The 21,549-nt window shown below is 37.5% G+C and overlaps 1 protein-coding gene across 1 annotated transcript in view; it reads right to left on the reverse strand.

Moving 5' to 3' along the window:
- LOC145690236 (uncharacterized) overlaps window positions 1–21,549 on the reverse strand; it is a 139,719-nt gene that overhangs the window by 66,600 nt on the left and 51,570 nt on the right. Inside the window, exons 2-3 of the mRNA XM_081764926.1 lie at window positions 14,457–16,574; window positions 2,116–2,287 (exon numbers count right to left, since the gene is read on the reverse strand). Coding sequence (XP_081621052.1) covers window positions 2,116–2,287; window positions 14,457–16,569 — 2,285 coding nt within the window. The 5' untranslated portion in view covers window positions 16,570–16,574. The remainder of the gene's footprint in view (window positions 1–2,115; window positions 2,288–14,456; window positions 16,575–21,549) is intronic.

Below are 21,549 nucleotides of genomic sequence, written 5' to 3' on the forward strand. Positions count from 1 at the left end.
TGTAGTAGTAGTAGGGGCAGTAGTAATTATAAAAATGGCATTACTTTTATTAGTAGTCTTGGTAGTGTACAATACTAAATATGTTCTATAAGGATATTGAAAGGTATACAATCTTCTACACACTGTGTATGGCACAGGTATTCTTTTTTTTACAATTAGTAGTATTATTTTTTTCTTTACAAAATATTGATATAATTCCCTTGTACATGAAAAGTAAGACGCAAGTTACAAGTTATTGAGTTTGATACCAAAAGAAAATGTTATCCTCGAAATTAGGCTACAAAAAGAAGTGATATCCAACAAAAAACATTCCTGTAAAAGAGCCAAGTACGAGTGGCCTTAAAAAGAATTGAAATCACAAAAATAGGCGCCAAGTCCTGGTGGGCAACAGTTACAAACACTCACTGGCTCACTTCAAATTTAGATTTGAAACTTGGCTGTTGTCTGTATGGTTACCACTAGCTCACAATTATGTCAAACTACTTTGTAATTTTCAACAGACAACATAGGCAAGTTTCAAATCTAAATTTGAAAGTGATTTCTTTGATGGTTTGTAACTGTTGTTCACCAGAACTTGGCGCTCATTTTTGTGATTTCACTTCTTTTTAAGGCCGCTCATACTAGGTTTTTTTTTTTTTTTTTTACAGTAATAATTTGTTGGATTAAATTATTACTGGTCGTGGTGGTGACATTAACCTACCCTTGATGTCCTTTATATAGTAATAATTTTTTCCTTTGCTCACTCGACAAAGCAAATTTGTCTATAATATCGCTATTGGGAATGCATTCTAAAATGTCTTTTTCGGAAGAAAGGACCAGCATGTCGGAGAGCCACACATCTCCCATGCTGCTTCTTAGTCTATTTTTTACAATCTTTACTTTACTCATAATCCTCTCTGCTGAGCAACTCGTTGCTGGTAATGACAGAAGTATCTGGTATAATATTGTTAGGTATGGAAAACCAGACATATTCAACAAACACCTGTAAGGCCTAATGAATCCTTTCTTCACCCACTGATCCAGATATATCCACAAAGCGATAAACCGACCAGCCCATCCTTTCATATAGCAACTTGCGCGGTACTTCATTCATAGAGTTTCTAAGCAGGGGTAGGGGGATTCATTCTCGAGATTTAAAAAAAAAATCGCATCGTGTTCCAATGTTATTCTGATGACAGCAAAATTACTTATTCGACATTAGAGTAAAATTCTTCCCCAATTTTTTTATTCCCCCCAATTTTTTTCTCGATGGCACAACTTGCGCCATTCACAACTCCTGGGCGGTCCTTCTCTCTTAAAACGAACCAACCTTTCCTTTCATACGGCTACTTGCGCGGTACTTCATTCATTGAGTATCGAAGCAGGGGGTACGGGGGTTCACCCCGGAAAATTTTTGAAAATTACCTTCTCAAAATCGTGTTTTAATGCTATTCCGACAGTAAAATTGCTAGTTCGAAAGTAGAGTAAAATCCCCCCCAAAATTTTTCTCAATGGCGCAGCTTGCGCCATACATCCCCCCTGTGGGCGGCCCTGATGAGAGCTGCCCTGTGATCCAAACTAAGCTATAAACATAAGGCAACTAGGACACTGCCAAAAACAATAGTATTTTTAAAAAAAGCAAACTCCAGAGAAATTCAGTCTCTAACTCGTGGCTTTAAATAAACAAAATATTACAATTAAAACGTGTATTTTATTTATTTATTTATTTATTTTATTTTATTTTATTTTATTTTATTTTATTTTATTTTATTTATTTTTTGTTGTTGTTGTTGAAATGAAAAATAGAACTACAATTTAACTTGAGATCAAAATCGAAACTGAAGCTATGATCCAAGAAACTACGCATATTAATTTCTTGGCCACAAGGGAACTACGAAAATCAAAGAAGACAAATCCCATTGGTTCTACGTCGGCTATGTTATTTGAATGGTATTTAGTCGTTTTGCAAAGGGTGATATGCAAAATTTTTCTTAATCTTAGTACAAAACTTCACCTACAATAACCTCTTGGAAATAGAAGTCATTGAGTAATTGCCATGACCTCCAGTGTAATCATCACCATAAAGAAGCGAAGTCATATCCTGAACTGCTTAAGATTAATTGTGTAAAGACTTACCTATCAGTCTGTAGTATACTCTTTGCTCTAATTACGCGCCTTTTCGCTCGTGGATCTATTGCAACAGGTTTTTTCTCAAAAACTGTTGTGGTCACAGGAATTCGACGCCTCAGTTCTTCTCTTTGCTTTATTACTGCTGGTGAAGTACGAGGCCGATCGCCCTGAAATGAAACTGACGTAAAAAATCTCATTAGGCAAGAATTAAAAGACAGTTCTTAAGACGACTGTGGGAACTGTACAAGGTACAAGTTGAAATATGTAAAGCATAAAATCAAGTACATAAATATTGACTATAATTTTCTTTTTTGCCTTTCCCCCTACACACAAAGATACAATGTTTGGCATCACTACATGAAATAAAAAATAAATATTTTCACTCGGAAATATTATTGTTAATACTATATCAGACGGGGACAGACGTACTCAGCAGACTTACATATTCTTCTTCTTCTTGAATGATCCTGGAACTGATTATTGATGTTGATCATTCTCGTTTTACTTATGACTTCCATCAATCTTTCTAGAAACATATGAAGATTTAAATAGCATTTCTTGTGAAATACAGAAGGTTCCTTCCTTTTCTCTACCACTGTTCTTTCATAACTAGAGACTTGTTACGAAATGACCCTTCGATAGATATGTATCATTCGTATTCTATAACCCACATTGCTGACATTGCCTAAAGGCAGCATTATTGGTCGGTTCATTTGAAGGTTAGCGCCCCGTTCAGCACCGAGGCTATATGAGACATGGACCTACAGCTCAACTATATGAGATTCCACCGGGAATCGAACCCAAGTCTCCCAGGCCAAGGACGAGGAGGCATTATGAGTGGCTTACTAGGTTAAGATGGAGAGAAGAAATTCCACGTACTCGCAGCTGAGTGTCAAGTATCAGGTGAAATCTGTTGGTTGGTGTTAAGGTCCCTTCGTAGCATTCAGACTACATGGAACGTGAGCCTACACTTTAATGTGAAATCCGAACTATAGTAATGCATCCAAATTTCAAGGCTCTTCCACCGAAAATCGAACCCGGAAGCCCAAGTACCAAAGGTGCTCGCGCGAGGCATTAGATAAACGGGGGAGAACAACCAAGCTGAAATCAAGAACCATATTCCGGATAATTGTAGACTAATCCTATTTTTTTAAACAGATATTTGAAAGCAACGTTAGCATATGGAGAAGAAAATTGAGTCATTTGAATATGCTCGCATGATTAATACATGCAAGCTTGAATTACTAGCTTATTAAAACCGAGGTAATTTCGTGAGATTGAACTACAACTATAATTTTGTATGACCGAAGGAATACATTGAATATAAGAGCCTCGTTCTATAGAAATTATGTAGTCTACAAAATTATTACGTAAATATCGGATTAATGAAACTTCCAAGCTTCGGAGGCAACAAAATTGCATGTATGAGGACGGTTTAAATCGGAAAATTCACTTAATGGGGTTAAATTAGTGCTGCAGTTCTTTTATAATTTTAAAAAGCTACTTGGTTTTAAACAAAAGGGAAATTAAGTTGCCAAAGAGAACCCTAATGAATTCTTCTGATGCTCATTACCAGCTGCCTAAAATAAAAATAAAAGTAAGAAATGAGCATTGACCATATAATGACTTAATTTGCAGACAGGAAGTTCTTCCAAAGATAGTAGTTTCAAGTCACGCACGTGAAGTTGCAAGTCTTGTACGTAATAATAATAATAAAAAGGAAAGAAAAATCAATACGATGGTCTGAAAACTTCCTAGAACGGATTTACTACAGTAGTATAAAGCTCAACGTGAGAAGCCTTTTAAAATTTTTTCCAGAATTATTCGTATTTTTGAGAGCGATGTGAGAGCTCTAATTACATCCCGAGTGCATAACTCCAAAACGGAGTCGACAGTTGCACGCAAGTAGAAGATCCATTACTATTCACACTATTCTTTACCTTTAACAGCTAAGAATCAGGGGAATGTCCTATTCTCTCTCAACTTTTTAGAGACTATCAGTATAGAAGGAATACCTCTGAAACAGTTTATGAATATCTGTAGGATCTTGGAATATTCTAGGGTGATTCCTCGGATGATTATTATTGGAGTTTATTATTTCATATTGCATGACCTGCTTTCTGTCTTTCAGTAGCCAATGACATTTGAAGACTAGTTTCAGGTTCGGGACTTGAGTTTTCATTGGATGGATCGTTTTATTCTCCCCAGTGATCGAATGGGCCTGATATAACTCAGTATGGTATACCAGTACGATGTCAAAAATCATTCCAGCAATATTTTTTAAAAGAAACTCTACTATATTAAAATACATTCCTAAGCCAAGTCTACACATATGAGCATACCCGAATCTTAATCGTGGCTATATGGTCAGCGTGCGCTGGAAACCGGAGTTTAATTTCCGGTAGAAGCAATTTAGTTGGTTAATTTAGAGTTTAGCGGCTCATTGAGCACCGAAGCTATATGAGACATGAACCTACAGCTTAATGTGGGTTCCGTACTACATGAGTCCCACCACGAATCGAACTCGAGTCTCCTGTGCCAAAAGATCGTAAAGTAACATGATGGTTACAAATCTGGTTCGAATTCCACGTTAAGCTATAGGTCAGCGCCTCATATAGCTTCAGTGCTGAAGGGAATGCTCCACTCCATTCCAAAAAACTAATCAACCAAAGAGCATACTTATTTCCAACTCAACCATTGATTCTGTCTGCGTATATTCGAAATGATGTTATCCGGAGTTTTTCGGAAAGGAAAAGAAAGAAAGAAATACGCAGTGAAAAAATAATTGAATCGTCGGGTTTAAGAAGGAAATGAGTTTAAAACCAAAATATTGCGAAATCAAAGAAAAAACTGCAAGAAAACATGGTGTTGGAATGAAGAAATTCAAGTGGCTGTGAAGGAGAAGAAGGAAATATACTGAAAACGGCAGAACTATGGTAATCGACTAGATCTGATGAAAACAAGGAAGCTAGTTAATACAGCAAACGGTAAGGCTTATGATGAGTTGTAAACAACCTGGAAAGAAAACAGGAAGAATTATTTTTCGAAGGTAAGAGAGAGGCAAAAGAAAGATATTTCGCATGTATCAATGATGAAAATAACGAGGTTCTGACAAGTGAGGAGAAAATAAAGAAGTGGAAGGAGTATTTATGAAAGCTTCTCAAAGAAGAAATTCCGAAGGAAACTTGCGAAAGTCTGTCCACGAATCAAGGACTGGTTCGGATTCTGGCCATGGTAGAGGTAAAAAATGGCATGAAAAAGGACCGGATAATCTCCCTGTCGAAGCATGGAAAAATTTAGGTAAAGAAGGAGTGCAATGATTGACTCGATTTTTTTAAATAGCATATTGGAAACAAGAGATGTGCCAAAAGAAAGGAGAAGCAGTTACATTGTACTAATTTTTCAAAAAGAAAGGATATGTGCAAGAATGTCGCAACCACAGAAGAATAAAACTTATGATCCATGCAATGAAGTTCTGGGAGAGAGTGATAGAAGCAAGATTGAGAGAAGAGACCAAAATAAATTAACATTGAACCAATTTGATTTCATGCCAGGGCGATGGACAATGGAAGCAATATTTGAACTTACGATGCTAATGGAAAAGTGCAGTAAATACCAGAAGGACCTTCATATGGTTTTCATCGACCTAGAGGAAGCGTATGATAAGAGTGCCACGGGGTCTTGGTCAGCACTGAAGAAGTGAAGTCCATAACTCATGAGCAAAATAGTGTCCTTTAGTGTTCACCAGAAAGTGGAGTGCTGTTTTTGGTTCGCAGAATGTAAGTCCCCTATAACCGTACATAGAAGATTTAAACAACAATATGGACAAGAACCACCAGACCACCATTGCGTTGTTAGATTGCATAAACAATTGCTGGGAACTGGCTCTGTGTTGAGGAAGAAAGGCAGTGGGAAAAACCCATGAATGAAGAAGAAATGGAGAGGGTTAGGGAATCCTTTCAGCAAAGTGCACGCAAATCTATAAATCGTGTGAGTGCACAACTACAAATCCTGCGATCGACTGTGCATGATATCATACTCAAAAGATTAGGTCTCAGAACTTACAAGCTACAACTTGTTCAAAAACTTCAGTTTAATGACAAGCCTTTCAGATATGAATTCGCTGTTGAAATGTTAACGCATATTGATGAGGATAATGAGGATGTAACCACTCCACCACAGTCCGTGTACTATAAACAGGTGCTTGATCGTGTTGAAAGATGCAATCGCCATCCCCGAATTGCTCTTCAACAGTGGGAAGCAAGAAAGTGGTTAAAACATCAATATAGGCCTGCGCTGTGAGAGTACCGCGCAAAACAACAAGGGGTGCAAACCCCTCCAAGAAAAACAGACCACTCCATAACACCACCACCTCCGAATTTTATTGTTGGCACTGACAGATGACATTCACCGGGCATTCGCGATAGCCACACCCTGCTATCGAATTGCCACATTGTGTACCGTGATTCGTCACTCCACACAACGTTTTTCCACTGTTCAATCGTCCAATGTTTACGCTCCTTACACCAAGCAAGGCGTCGTTTGGCATTTACCTGCGTGATGTGTGGCTTATGAGCAGCCACTCGACCATGAAATCCAAGTTTTCTCACCTCATGCCTAACTGTCATAGTACTTGGAGTGAATCCTCATGCAGTTTGAATTCCTGTGTGATGGTCTAGATAGATGTCTGCCTATTACACTTTACGACCCACTTCAACTGTCGGCGGTCTCTGTCAGTCAACAGACGAGGTCGGCCTGTACGCTTTTGTGCTGTACGTATCCCTTCACGTTTCCACTTCACTATCACATCAGACACAGTGAACCTAGGGATGTTTAGGAGTGTGGAAATCTCGTGTACAGACTTCTGACACAAGTGACGCCTAATCACCTGACCACGTTCGAAGTCCGTGAGTTCCGCGGAGCACTCCATTCTGCTTTCTCACGATGTCTAATGACTACTGAGGTCGCTGATAATGAGTACCTGGCAGTAGGTGGCAGCACAATGCACCTAATATGAAAAACGTATGTTTTGGGGGGTGTTCGGATACTTTTGATCACATATTGTATATGAAAAGAACCACAAACTCATCAAGTTTATACTATACAAAACGGCTCTCTATGCAAAACATATTTACAAATGTTCACCAACATTTGACCCTTTGGTAACACGACACTTCAGACGATATTCGACGTCTTTCTTCTTGCTTCTCCTCCATTTTCGACAGGTACTAAGCTCGCACTGCCACACACGATCGGAAAGATAATGGAGTGGTGCTGCCACACAATAAATTTGGTGAGTTTGTGGTTCTTTTTCAAATATCTTTCATGTGTGTACGTGTAGCTAATACTTTATGCTAGCCCTGTACTACAGTAAAACCATGATTATCCGTGGAATTTGGTGGCAAGGGCACCGTGAATAACCCGAAAAAAAGACTAAAAATGAGGTGCAAACACAAATATATACATTTCAACATAAAACTATGTTTTATTGTACAAAAAACACGCTTATCAGAGTAGAGTTGCACTTCGAAACGTGCACTGTTGTTGGAAATATTGATTTTTACAATGCAATTAATTTTTTATGTTTTGGAACATACAGTGCTTATTTATTTGCATGCGGGGTGTGAGTCTGCAGCAACTACTTATGAAAAATTTGAGCACGATTGCACCAGGTTTAAAAGAATCGCGGTACTCGCGGATAATCGTGACTTTATTGTACTTAGAGTGCATTTTGGATTAGTTTGTCAAAATAGTCTTCTTATCTAATTCTAAATTCATTTTATGAGGCAAAGAAACTCTTCTCATTTAACACCTCTGTGTTACATTATAAACTAAACTCATTTTTACGTCTACAAAATGAAGAAATCTTGTTACAATATAATTTCTGACAGATACAATCACATAAACTAAACTTGCCTTGTTATTTCCTATCTTTCCACTCCCACCCAACACTAGAAACAAAGTTATAAAAGTAGTCTTTTTGAGGCTAGAGGGAGGAGGGAGAAGAGAGGGTATTTTGTGGAAAGTTCATAATTTTAATTAGTACGAAATTGATTCTGTCAAGTTTGCTAAACTTTCCGATGGACGGACTGCTACTGCACGTGCAACTGTTAAAAAGTCCAGAAGTCGTCTTCTTGGTGGCGTGAGGCACCACGGAGTGCAGACATTTATATGCATGACAGCTTGTCTTGTCACACCTTGCACGGTACCAAATATTCACACATTTAACACAACTTTCGCGTGCAACGAAAGCAGCTACTAAGTTTAATATATTATAGTCTACTTAATTGTGTATGCAAAAATAATATATTGGAGTTTGATTTTGTGAATCAAGCTGCTTTCTTTTCATAAGGCTTTTTCTGCATTATTTCAATTCGACGTCATCATACGAGTGAAGAAAGCTGCAACTAGCGCTGTTCACATTTCATGACATTTTTGATTTTCGGTTTGTTTTCAGTTCTTGAAATCAAAAATCTGTTACAAAAGTTGAAACTCAAATTCGGTTTGGAAATAGTAAAATGATTTGAAAGTTCAACAACCACTGACGATTTTGGTTGTCTCGCCATTACAAAAATACTTTCACGTAAATAAGTATGCTCGAATTAGGTGGAACAGTATTCTCTTTCTTTCCATTTCTTTAAGATTATCATCCCCTAGGTTTCAAAGCATTCCCTATATAACCAGTACAAGAAGCGGAAAATGCGAATGCCGGCGTTTGTAGCCTATAGACTATATTTTGCATATGAATTTTAAAAGTACCATCCAATTAAAACCTTTACATTTACAATCTCACTATGAAAAGTATCGGTAAATTAATGAAAGGAAGAAACATATGAAAATACATCATTCCAGTATATATGACCCATTTCGAGCATCACATACAACATACTCAGCGCCTAACAAATCTCTTTGAAGCCCCAGAGCAGGAGAGTATTTTGGGGGCATCCTAATGAACGAGTTGGAGGGTATTTGTATCCCTATCCCTAACAGAGTTATTTTGAAGAATAAAGTTGAAACTTGAACTAATTGTCAGAACACATAACAACATACTCCCTTGAATTGTTTTTGTACGTGGTTCCTCTGTTGGTTTCCTGGAGTCTTCTTTCTTTGTGGCCCTTTGCTTCCGAGAGTCACGAATGGGTAACACGATTTCCGTTTGAGACCAAATTATTCGCATTTTTTTCTGATTTTAGTTTATTATTGCTTAAATATTACGAAAATATAATATTTTGATTTTTCTTGTCCACCGATACGCCCTTTCCTATAAATAGAACGCTGGTCCTTTCTGATATACTAGGCAGTTCACATTTTCCTAACTAATTGCATTCTATTTGTTTTAGTAGTGGCTAAGCAGTTAGCGTACGCGCCTTTGTTATGGAAGATTCGGGTTTGATTCCAAGTGGGAGCCCACGTGGTTCGGATCCCTCGTTAAACTATAGGTGTACGTCTCATATAGTCTCGCTGCTGAACGGAACGCTAAACTCAAAATCAAATATATTGTTTTAGTAAAACAATTCAACTTTGTACTCCTAGGTGACTCAGGGCATTTGTAGAAGACTAGAATGCATTCAGTAACCACGACCGGTCTATCGAAGCACAAAGTTTTCCTGACTAATATATACGGTATGTAGTAATTGTTTATTTTGCCATTAATCTTGCTCAAGGTATGTTCAAACATGCTTAAGGGATGGTGCCCTTAGGTATGCCACTGTGCCACTGTCTCAGGCGATCATATTTCTCTCCACTCCTAAATAACTGCTGTAAGTGAGTTTAGAATATCGTTCTATTATATTTTCAAAGTGGCCCTATTGATATTACTCATCTATACCAACATACAATATAAAAGAATGTATCTGTCATTAGATTGTCGTATAGAAAAGTCACCTACTCACCAAATTTTGTACACAGATAGATCTAATCGCCAAATCTAATCGCGTATAAGATCTTTTTTTTTTTCGATTTTCGACTCGAAGAGGCATTGGAAGGTCACACGTTCTGGGGGTTCAAAAATGTATAGAATATCTTAGAAGTCTTTAAGGTAAACAACCTGCGCTACTCTATCGTGTTGCGGGCTGCATATTGTTCTAGAAAGTGCACTTCTACACTTTCATAAATCTACACGTCGTTTATGACTAGAATATTATCAATTTTTCTCAGATAGACCCAGAAAAAGTAGCTTACAATGTGAAATTCATAATACATAAGTTACTAGTGTTATTCAGGTTAAATTTTAACTCGATAATTAACCGCACACTGAAGTAATTCTCTTTTTACCTTATTTTTACCCCATGATTTATTCATTCAAGGATCGGATTCTAGACTTAGATCAACGAAGTGGGGCCATATACACAAAAAAAGAAATTAATTATCGTTTCGTGGGCAAACATTTCGACAGCTATCACGTTATAGCGATTTTATTAAAGATCTACTTAATCCCTCGGTTCTTGAACTCAAAGTTGTTCTTTAATGATTTTTTTTAGTATCGAATCAGTGTTAAATTGCTTTGTTGCTTCCGAAAATAATCGATTCGTCCAATTTTATGATAATGGTAAGCAAGAATTGTTACGATTCCCTCAAAATAAATTTTATCAATGTCGCCTCTGAATGATTTCTACAAGTTAAGAACTAGCTAAATCGACTTCTCGCACTCGAGAAAACTATTATACGTATATTTACTTTTAAAAACATTAAACAATTAAAAGAATTAAACGAAAAGAAACCATTCAAGCAAATATAGATTAATGCTCAGAGGCGTAGTGATAGTCCGCAGGTGAGATAAATAGCGGGAATTTTCTGGCGATTATCGATTTACTTGCGAAATATGACCCAATTGTAGCCAAATTACTTCATACAAGCCATGAGAAGAAAAGCATAACATACTTAACTGTTAAAATTCAAAACGAATTTATCTGCATGTTGGCTTCCGAAGCGGAATATGAAATTGTTTCAGAAATTCAGAATTGTCCTCTTTTCTCCCTTATACTAGATACTACGTATTCAAGACATACAGAAATAACTTCAGCTTAGGTTTATATTTCGATATGTTACTGTCGAAAATGACATGAATGGCGCACCAGCAGAATTAAAAACAAATTAAAAGTTTCCTTGGCTTCCTGAACATTCCCAATACCAATGCAAAAGGACTTGCTAATGTAATCTTAAATTTTATTCAGAATAGACATAAGGGACCCAAGATAACTGGAATTTTCTGATAAAAAGTATAGACTTTATTTTATTTTTAAATACTTTTTTTAAAATACAACTTTCATCGCCCTCAAAGTAACTCCCTAGTAGTACTAATGCACTTGCCCAAACTTCATTCCATTGTTGGAAGTACTTCTCAAATTCAGCCTCTTTGATACCTCTAGTGAAATCTTGACATTGCGTTTGGCCTCGTCGATATCAGCAAAATGCTTGGCTTTCAGGTCCCCTTTTCATCCGACAGAACAAGTCGGATGAAGAAGTCTGCGGGAGCGAAATCTGGCGAATAGGGTGTGGATCATCTGTGACTGAGTCCTTCATTGCACGAGAGGCTTCCACGCAACGATCCCTTTGCTTTTCGGTGAGAAGTGTAGGCATAAACTTAGCACCCACTCGTCCCATTCCCAAATCGTCGTGCAAAATACGCTGAATGGAGCTCCATGACAACTCAAACAAGTCTTCGAGTTGATTGATTATTCTTCGTTGACCTTCCCTGATGAGGTCACAGTTTTTGTCGATGTTCACCTCGGTTCGCGCACTTGAAGGACGACTTGAACGGGGATAATCTTCAATGATCATTTCTTCCCTTTCAAATTGAGCAAACTATTCGTACACTTGGCTTTTACTGAGAGCATGTTCTTTGTAAGCTTTTTGCATCGATACAATAGTTTCTGCACCATTCTTGCCGAGTAAAAAACAAAACTTCACAGCTGCACTTTGTTCGCTAAAACCTGACATTTCTTCGTGTCACGGGTACGCTACAGATACATACACAGAGAGAGAGAGAGAGAACTGCCAGAGAAACCACATGCATCCTGTATGCCGCTTGGCATACTGAGTCGGAAGAGCTCCTTCCACAGCGCCCTAGCGGCGCAACCTCGTACTACAAGTAGACGATGCCCAGGAGTACAATTTTGGGTCCTCCTCATACTTCTGCGAGCAAGTATCGAGGTTAAGGATATAACAGAACATCTGTAATGAGCAGTGCATACTCTGATGTTCAAGCGTAAATTCAGAAATTGGAAAATACTGCATCTTATGTCCACTGTGTAGCACATAATCTCAATGTAGTAGTAAACGATTCTGTAAAAATTCCGACGTAATCTTGTTTTAAAAATAAATTAAGGACCGTTTTGACAAAACTCAACAAACGCCGGTTTTTTTTCAAAATGCGTTTTTAAATGGATTCTGGTACTTTAATATGAGCCTTACACAATGGCTAAGAGAAAATACAACGAAACTGAATATATATTTACCGTTGTAAAAGGTGCCTGAATATAGCAAATTTTCAGCAGATATTGCATTGACCAGAACTCAACGCCTCCTCTTTTAAAGATTATTTCCCAATACGTAGGCATAGCTTTTTGTCTCCTGACAGAATTTTTGGCCTTATTTAAAAAGAACTAAGAAAACACGAAACAATCACTATGCCCTCAGAATATTACGACATTTTGTGAATTTTTGGGGAGGTTAAAGTTTGGGTTAAAGACTGGTATAGTTACGATATAAAATCAATATCCAAACGTTTAGTGAAAGCAAAATTGCCTTTTAAGATATCTAAGGTAAGAACACTGCATTACGTAAGAAGACCTGAGATCAAGGCACAATGCCTTTTTTCAAAATAGTTACTTTGATTCATCGATAGACGTTTAGGCTTAAACCTGGAAAGAGAAGTGCTTCAATAATGTTTGAAGCACGTCAACTTCATTAGTGAATCATGTAAACAAAAATAAAACTAATGACATGAGAAGTTCATGTCTTATTTTGACAATGATTCAGAGGAAAGTAAAGAAGAGAAGTAAAGAAGAGAAGTAAAGAAGAGATGAAAGAAGAGAAGTCAGTACCTTATGGAAATACAATATATACATGGAATCCTATGGATTTCTTTTGCTCACTGTGATACAGTCAACTATCCTAGAAACGATCATCTTCATATTGAAAGTATTGCACTCATCACAGAAAAGTCTAGTGGGAGCATCTCAACTTTTAGACAGAAACCTTAGGGGAATTTCCAAACAAACAATTTCTGTAAGGTGAAGAATGAAGCAGAAGAATTGTGCAAGTTATGGGAAGTAAAATCTGAATTTTCATCGAAGGGAATAATTCGTACGAAAAAATCAACAGCTTACAGATCCTGAACTGTCTTTCACGATAAATAGGTTTTACGCAAATTTGAACATTGTTCTTTCTCAAATGAAAAAAACTGGTTTATTTCCCCCAGACATATACTAGACAAGTTCGATTGCATTCAGCCGAAGAGTTTCATGGAGGAAACCGAAGACGAACTTTATGAAATCCTCGTAAATAAGGAACTGGCAGAAATGTACTCAAAAGATATCTCGGCTATTTTTCCTGATCAGCTATTGTTAATCTGCAATAGTCTGCATAGAAATATGACAACAATGAAAACTGCTTCGGTTAACCTAGTGACCATTGAAAGTCATCAAATATTTGTCAGTGTTTCTAATGATGCTGTGACCTTTAAACTTTTTTCTAACACTACCAGTGACTGTTGCAACAGTTGAATGACCATTTTCCAAGTTGAAATCTATCAAGAAATACGTTCGAAGTTCCATGATACAAAAACGTTTGGCAGCTCTTAGCATTCTCAGCGTAGAATCGCACCGTGCCCATAGATGAACATTGACTCACTTGTGGAAAAAAATGTTGACAAAAATCTCCGAAGAAGAAAACTTTTCCAACAGTAAGGTAAGAATTCTAACCTCGTATTTGTGTATTTTCCTTTTAGATTTGAGTAGCCTATTTTTTTATATAATAATGTCAAAATTTTAAGCTATGTTGGGAGTGGGACCCAATGTTCGGATTCTGCGGGAGCCACACGAATTTTCCGCTACGCCACTGGTCTTGCTTCACTTTCTATGCTATTGTTCTTTCTGAAAACCAAAACGTGGTGATATAACACAAGGTGTGAAATCACAACAGTCGAAATGTGGAGGGGGGAGACAAAAGTGTAAACAAACAACAGAGACCTCTTCGCGCTGCAATGTTTTGACATGGAGAGTTCACACATTTGAACATTCATAATTACTGAACTATGTACGATTAGGGATAGTTAACCACTAGTTCACCCATTAGGCCTATTGAAATGTGAACAAAATTATTAAAACGTAGTGGTTAGTACTCACCTGCTTTTGGTGATTTTCTTATGATGACTCGGGTGGAATACCAGTCAGGTTTCCCATTTGCTTCTTTAGATTCTTCATTCTCATCGGATTCCTTCTGATCAGACTCGAGATTTTCCGTGATATTAAACTGAACCGTTTCATTCTCAGTGTCACTCACTGATGGACTTATCAGTGATACCATAGTTACGATTTCAGCTCCTAGTCTTGCACCTCTCTGAGCACGTACGTTCGATCTACTCGGTTTCTTATTGCTTTTCTCCTCTTCTTCGTCTGCAGAAGACTCACCTTGATTCTGAGTCTTTCTACGGGCTGTTTTTGGACGCCGAAGTTTGATTGGTGCAGATTTTAGAGTTCTCTCTTGGATAGATCTCGGTTTATTATCACCGATGTCTGCAACTGACTTCTCATTCTCACTAGAATTAACGCGTTTCTTTGCAGAACTACCAAGTAATACTGCACTCTTCTTATTAACTGTTGACAGAAGATTTCTGTAGTTATTGTCTGCATGCGGCAAAGAGATAGATCGCTTACTAACAAAAGCACTTCGTGCTCGGGTTTTGAACTCGGAAGCTTTCGGGACGCTTGACATACTTCTGTTAATACTGTTCTTAAATAAAAGTCTTTTTTCTTGAGCACTAGTTTTATTTGTTTTTAAAGGCAAAGAATTCTTATCAACCACTTCAGTTACTGTTGTCTGTGATACCGATTCGGATTCCGCAACGCAAGTGTTTGTAGAGTGTTCTGGATCCTTAACTATACAATTGTTTTGTATATCTTCATTATTGTCCGAACTAATAGTCGAGATAGCCTGATCTTGGCTTGGAGATAATGTATTTTCGTTAGAAACTGTCTTCGGAATTTCATTTTCGTCATTTTCTTTGGAAACATGATCTATGTTTGTCATTGGGGAATTGTCTGAAGGTATATTATTCTTAACTTTTGCAAGAGATTCGCTGCTCGTATTCGTATCAAGCGTACGTGTTTGAAAAATGGAAGTGTTGACGGCAGAAGATGAGATACTCGAAACATTCTTTTGTGGCTCATCGACGTGGAATTCCACGTTTTTCAAACATGTGGTTTTCTTGTTGGTCTGTACAGGTTTTCCAAAAGTTTCTGCAAAGTCTGTTGATGTTGTTGTTGTTATACATTGAGTACTATTACTATTTGCTGACACTATATTATTGTTAGAATAATTGCGTTCGTTGTATTTTTGAAGAGTAATATTGTCATTATCTTTTGGTATAGTACTCTCAGTCTTACTACTGTTATGATTGGTCAAGTTTGATGATTCTGCTGTGACTTTGCCAATGGGCTTCTGAGGAGACTTAGTGATGGGACTTGGTAATTTTGAGGAACTTGAATTATTTGTCTGGTTTAGAGATGTATTTAATCCAGATCTGCTTAACAAGGGAGCTTGATTAGTGGTGGTTGTCTCTGAACGTCCTGTTACACTCAGTGATTCCAGGCCACTCATATAGGAATGTTCGTCTTCACTCGGAATGTCAATGGACTGGTGAAGGAAAATATCGATATTGGTCTTACTCTTTCCTCTTTCCTTCCATGCCTTACGCAACCTTTCTGCAAGTTGCTGTCGTGAATAAAGGATAGCCTCTTTTTCACCAATGGTTGGTAAATTTTGTAACCTACTCAGGGGTTTCGAATGAGAAATTTCGAGCCGTCGTGCTACTATGGCAACATTGTTTTCGTTGTTTTCTGACAGAGGAATATTCACAACTTCATTTTGAGCAAGTTGTGAACTTCGTACTGCAGATCCAGCACGTTCAACCCACGCAAATTTAATTGGTCGTGGTCGAGTAGTGGGAAGAACTCTAGTAGATACTTCTTTGTCCTGAGGAAAGTGAGAAGTGTAACAATTAACAACGCGAAAACTCGTATCCGTGTTTTGCCCGACGTTGTGTTTATCCCCACACCACAAAACTCCATCTTCTTCGATGTCTTCCCTGATACCTTGGGAAACATTGGTTCGGCGCAGGCCAGCATGATCTTCAGATAGCTGTTTCTTCAATGGAGCCCGTTTCGCTGGAGGATTTGGAATGTCTAAGGATCGTTGTCTTAGAAGTCCCTTTCCAGATCTTGATCTACTAGCGGACATCGTGTCTGAAATAAACGAAATAATTAAAGTTAAAATATCAGTCCTCATAAATTTCATGTTACATAAACAACAATCAGTAGAAAGCATACGCTTCAACATAATATCATTGTAATATATAACTTTTTACATACGTACAACACATTTCAAAAACGGAAACAATAAGAGCAAATTAGATCATAAGTGTTCGTAACAGAGTTTATAATTAAAGTTCAAAGTAACTTCAATAATTGTTACATACAGGGCCGGATTTCCCAATAGGCCCGGTAGGCCCGGGCCTATGGGCGCAAGCTCCCAGGGGCGCACGGCCGAGAGAAAAAAATTAAAAAATATCTAGAAATAAAAATAAATAGCCATAACTTAACATATTTTTTGAATTGATTAAAAAAATCAGCCTAATAAAGCATTCTGATTTTGAAGTTCATTGGAACAAATAATTGTTGGTAAAGTTAAACTATTTTTCAACATTATGCATCAACTTCGTTACAACATTGATCTCAAACACGGGAGAACTGGCTGTTTTTTTTTTACTTATTTACTTATTTTTTACTACTTTTTTTATTTATTTGCCCAAATGGCTAAATTGAACAAAACCAAAGTTATTCACCAATCTTTTGTTAATACATTAACGGTATTTTGTTAAGCCCAGAACCAAGTAAATTCCTCAAAAAACTTGCAATGATAAAATTGCATCGTGGAGTGGTGTTTAAGCAATTAACATATAGGCCTGATATAATTATTTAATAAAGGTGTTTAGGAAAGTAACTTTAACCAGACTAGGGAGCGGGAAAAAATTATTGGGCCTAGGGGCGCCAAAATGCTAAATCCGGCCCTGGTTACATATCAAATAGGGATAAGTATAAATAATTTATTTCATATAAACTGTTTAAATAAATGTCAATATGTTACTATTCAGTTTGCAATAAGCTCCCACTTAGCATATAGACGTCCATGGGACGTCTGTGACTGATCCGCAATGGACAATGGGAAATCTCGGGATCATCCGAATTTGCTTCTGGAACACCATAGGACCTCTGCGGGATATCCAAATGTTCGCTAATAACCCAGAAAACGGGATATTCAACGGGATCTCAAAGGGATGTCCACTGGTAAATAGTGGGATAATGTGGTCCTAGGTATGTCCGGCGTAGGATTTCCCTGGGATTGTCTGTCATTCGGGACGTCCCGTGGATATCCTACGTGGGAATCCTTTAGGACGTCCATGGGGTGTCTATTCATGGTCTTAATAATCCCGGGACCTATATGGGATAATTGGGATCAAAATTGGACGTCCTAGAGACGTCGTGTGCTATGTGGGCTAATACGTTCCACTTATGCGTGAGAAGACCTCATTTGACATATCATTGAAAAGGTCATGGAAAAATAAAGAACTTTTGAAGGAAAAAGTTTCTTGTGTGGATCATCGTTTACGAAAAAGCCATTACTTAACTGTAAATTCTTGCCCAGTCAGATAAGATGTCCATTGGTTGTAAATCACAAATGATTAGAGATAAAACGATGAAACGAAAATGAAGCAAATGGACCGTTCTGCTTGCTCCGTAGGGCTCGCTAACATGAAGCACGGGTTGGAAGGAAAGGTTGCACGAAAGTTTTAAGTGAGAAAGCTACGAAGACCGGAGAGATGCTCTTTGCTTTGGCATTTCAGTATAGTTAAATTGTAGTTGCGTCCAGAACAGAAAATATTTTATCACTTATGCAAAATAAAACTAGTCTGACTTTTGAATGTATGAACTTTTTCTGTCACACTCAAACAATGCAAGGATGTATTGTACTTGTGAGAAAGACCACCGGAAAAAAATGTGAAGATACTCTCAACCAGCTGTGCTCCTGGGCAAATCCCTGAATTGATCCCCCTAGGTCCGGCCCTGCATCTAGCTTAATATAGGATTCCACTACTACTATGTTGCAAAATGCTCCAATCAAAAATCGAACATGTGCACTATCAGTAAGCCTGTGGACCACTTGATCATCCAAGGGCATGGATCATTTCAGCTTATGTGTCGTGTTTTGGTACTATTCTGACATTTTCCTTTGGCAAACCTGCTTCGACACTATGCTTTGTCCGTTAGTTTCGTACTTCAGTGATTACATTCTTGTTTGTGGTCTCATACTTTGGTTTTAACTAGTTCGAGTCGTGTACTGTATGTACTCTTCTACATCCAAGATTCATATAGACCTATCCTCAAACATTGGCAACACTGTACATCAATACTTCACTCTACTCGTAAGTTAATTAGGTTTGCTATAGTTGTTATAATTTGTGTTCCGTGTCATTTAACAAAACTTCATTCTGTGATCTGTTGGCAGCACTGCATTACACATAATGTTATTGAGCATGTCAGTGGGTACAATGTTTGCTTACTATACTGTTGTGTAAATGTCATTTTGATTACTTTAACCGTTTTGGAGTTATTTCTGTGTCAGTGTATCTTTTGCATTGCTATCTTCACATGATTTTAGATCCTTCTTTCCTCTCTATCTCCTGTGTTTCTGGGTGTCGGCCCGTAAAATTTTAGATTTCTTACTTTTCTTCACTCCTCTATCTATTGCGCATTGTTCGATTGGCCAATGCTATTATCAATATAATATGTTTCCTTGTGAGACTAGAATAGAAACATGACGATTCTCGTGTCATTTTCGAGACGAGAAATTTATCGAGTATTGTGAGCATCACTAGTTCAACCAACTCTTAATCTCAAACATTGTTTTAGCGTTACTTGAGTGCTTGTACGAACACAATGAAGAGGATTTATCGAGATTTAAAGACACGCAAGTTACACAACATACTTCAATAATAAATATGGATTTAGGATTTTAGATTTCTGTGCTTTCGGCATCTATGGTCATTCAGCCCGTTCCTAGGCGAGCACACTATCCGGTGAAAGGGAAGGAAGAAAGGATTGGGGAAGGAAGCGGCCTGGGACCTATAAGTTAGGTACCACCCCGGCATTTGCCTGGTGTGAATGAGGAAAACCTCATTCAGGATGACTGGCCTGAAAAAGCTTTTTACACTTTTTCGACCGAGTGCTCCCACCGGGAATCGAACCCGGGACCGCTCGCACCGAAGACGAATAATAAATATGGATGAACACCCTTGGTGGACCTTTCATGACGCGGAAGGATTATGATCGCTTCTAGGTGAAATAAATAATTCGGTATAAATATTATACAAAAATTTACAAAACGAGTCGAGAAAAATTCCAGAGGAAACGAAACGTGCACAAAAAGTTAGAGAGACAAGACGATAAATCCGGATCCTGTAATGATCTGGAATCATTATTACAAGATGAATCTGGGCCTACATGCGTAATTTAAAAGATAAGTTACCACGAAGACATAGTCACACTGTGACAGAATGTGGAAGTTGTGTCCGGTGAGAAGAGTTCCTAGTTCGACCTCTGGCTACACACAGTCTCTCGAGGTTCCCTGGTTTACTTCTACCATTTTCATTCCTTTAATTTTTCCTTCATCACTTCCTTATTCATCTCTTTAAACGTAAATGGCATATTCACAAGACGTTAAACTAAGAAGACTTCATTTCGTAAATTAGCAAAACAAATTAAGTTACAAATTAAGGTAAGGAATCCTCTTGCTTACTACAGAAACCAGTACGGAGCATACGTTATCCGTATACTACATAGGCACTGCCCTTAGATGTTATATCATGCCGTTCTGATATATAACAGTTTTCCTTATATTACATACATATAAGCAGTGTTTCTTCCAGACACGTTTTTGGGGGGCACTGTCCTCCAGGAGCTCTGAGAGTGCCTCCCGGAGGAGACCAGAAAATATGTCTATAATATACTATTAAATAGAATAATACCAGCAGTGCCGCTGGGAATACTACGTGTCCCCCCCGGAACATTTTTTTCTGAAACACTGCATATAAGTATTATTGCGGTGCACTACTATGTCTGAAATTACACATCCGTGTGCATTTCTTGTTAAAATTGAACTAACACTTTTTGTCCTTTCGGTGATGCTTTAAAATTCTGACACGGTTGTCGTTTTTCGTTCATCCAAATCCAATATGGCGGCTATCAAAGATGGCCGCCTTCGCGAATGCATAGCGTTATGTTTAAAAGCCTATATCTCCCAAACTAATTGATCAATCTTCATGCAACAAACCCCAAACGACGTAGAAAATAACAAAATTTTTAAAAATTGACAAGAATTATTACTTATCAATGCAACTAATAACGTGAGAAATAATTTTATTTCAAATTTTGCACATTTATGATGTGTTTTCTTTATATTTTTTAAAATAACAAGTAAATGGCAAATAACTGAGGACAATTATTTGTACCTTTTAAAAGAGTAATAAATTTCTTTAAATTGTCATGTATATAATTCAGTTTCGTTACGAAACAACGAAATTATAACAAATTAATATTTTTTTTGCTTGATTTTCCCACATGAGTAGAGGAAGACCGAGACCTATTCGAAAACCAACCATGAATCCGTGATCTACTCTCCAAGACAAGTAGTTTGATATGACGCATGCTGTACCCTGACAGACATCCTTATTAGCGCACCTCAAGTATATCACCATTTATGCAAAACTGCTAAAAAGTTCCAGAAATAGCCATAAAATTCTAATGGAAAGTTCTAGGAGGCTCTAGAGGTTTCCCTGGCATTTTATTAAAACGTTCTAGAAATGTCTGTACTTTTTCTAACGTTATAGAACTTTCTAGAACTTACACGAAAATTCAAGAACATTTTAGAACTTTCTTGAAAATTATAGAATGTTCTAGAACTTTCTCGAACATTCTAGAACTTTCCATTAGAATTCAATGGGGTTTTAGAACGTTCCATTAGAATTCAATGGAAGTTTCTGGAACTTTCTAGTACTCGAACAAAGTATATAAGTACAGCGGAAAGTGGAACTACTCACAGTTAGTAGGGGAAACTATGCGGTTACTTGCCGAATTTCAATTGCAACGTAAATATTGTATCTCA

Source organism: Thermobia domestica, chromosome 7 (genome assembly GCF_964235325.1).
Source record: "Thermobia domestica chromosome 7, izTheDome1.hap1.1, whole genome shotgun sequence".
Taxonomy (NCBI): domain Eukaryota; kingdom Metazoa; phylum Arthropoda; class Insecta; order Zygentoma; family Lepismatidae; genus Thermobia; species Thermobia domestica.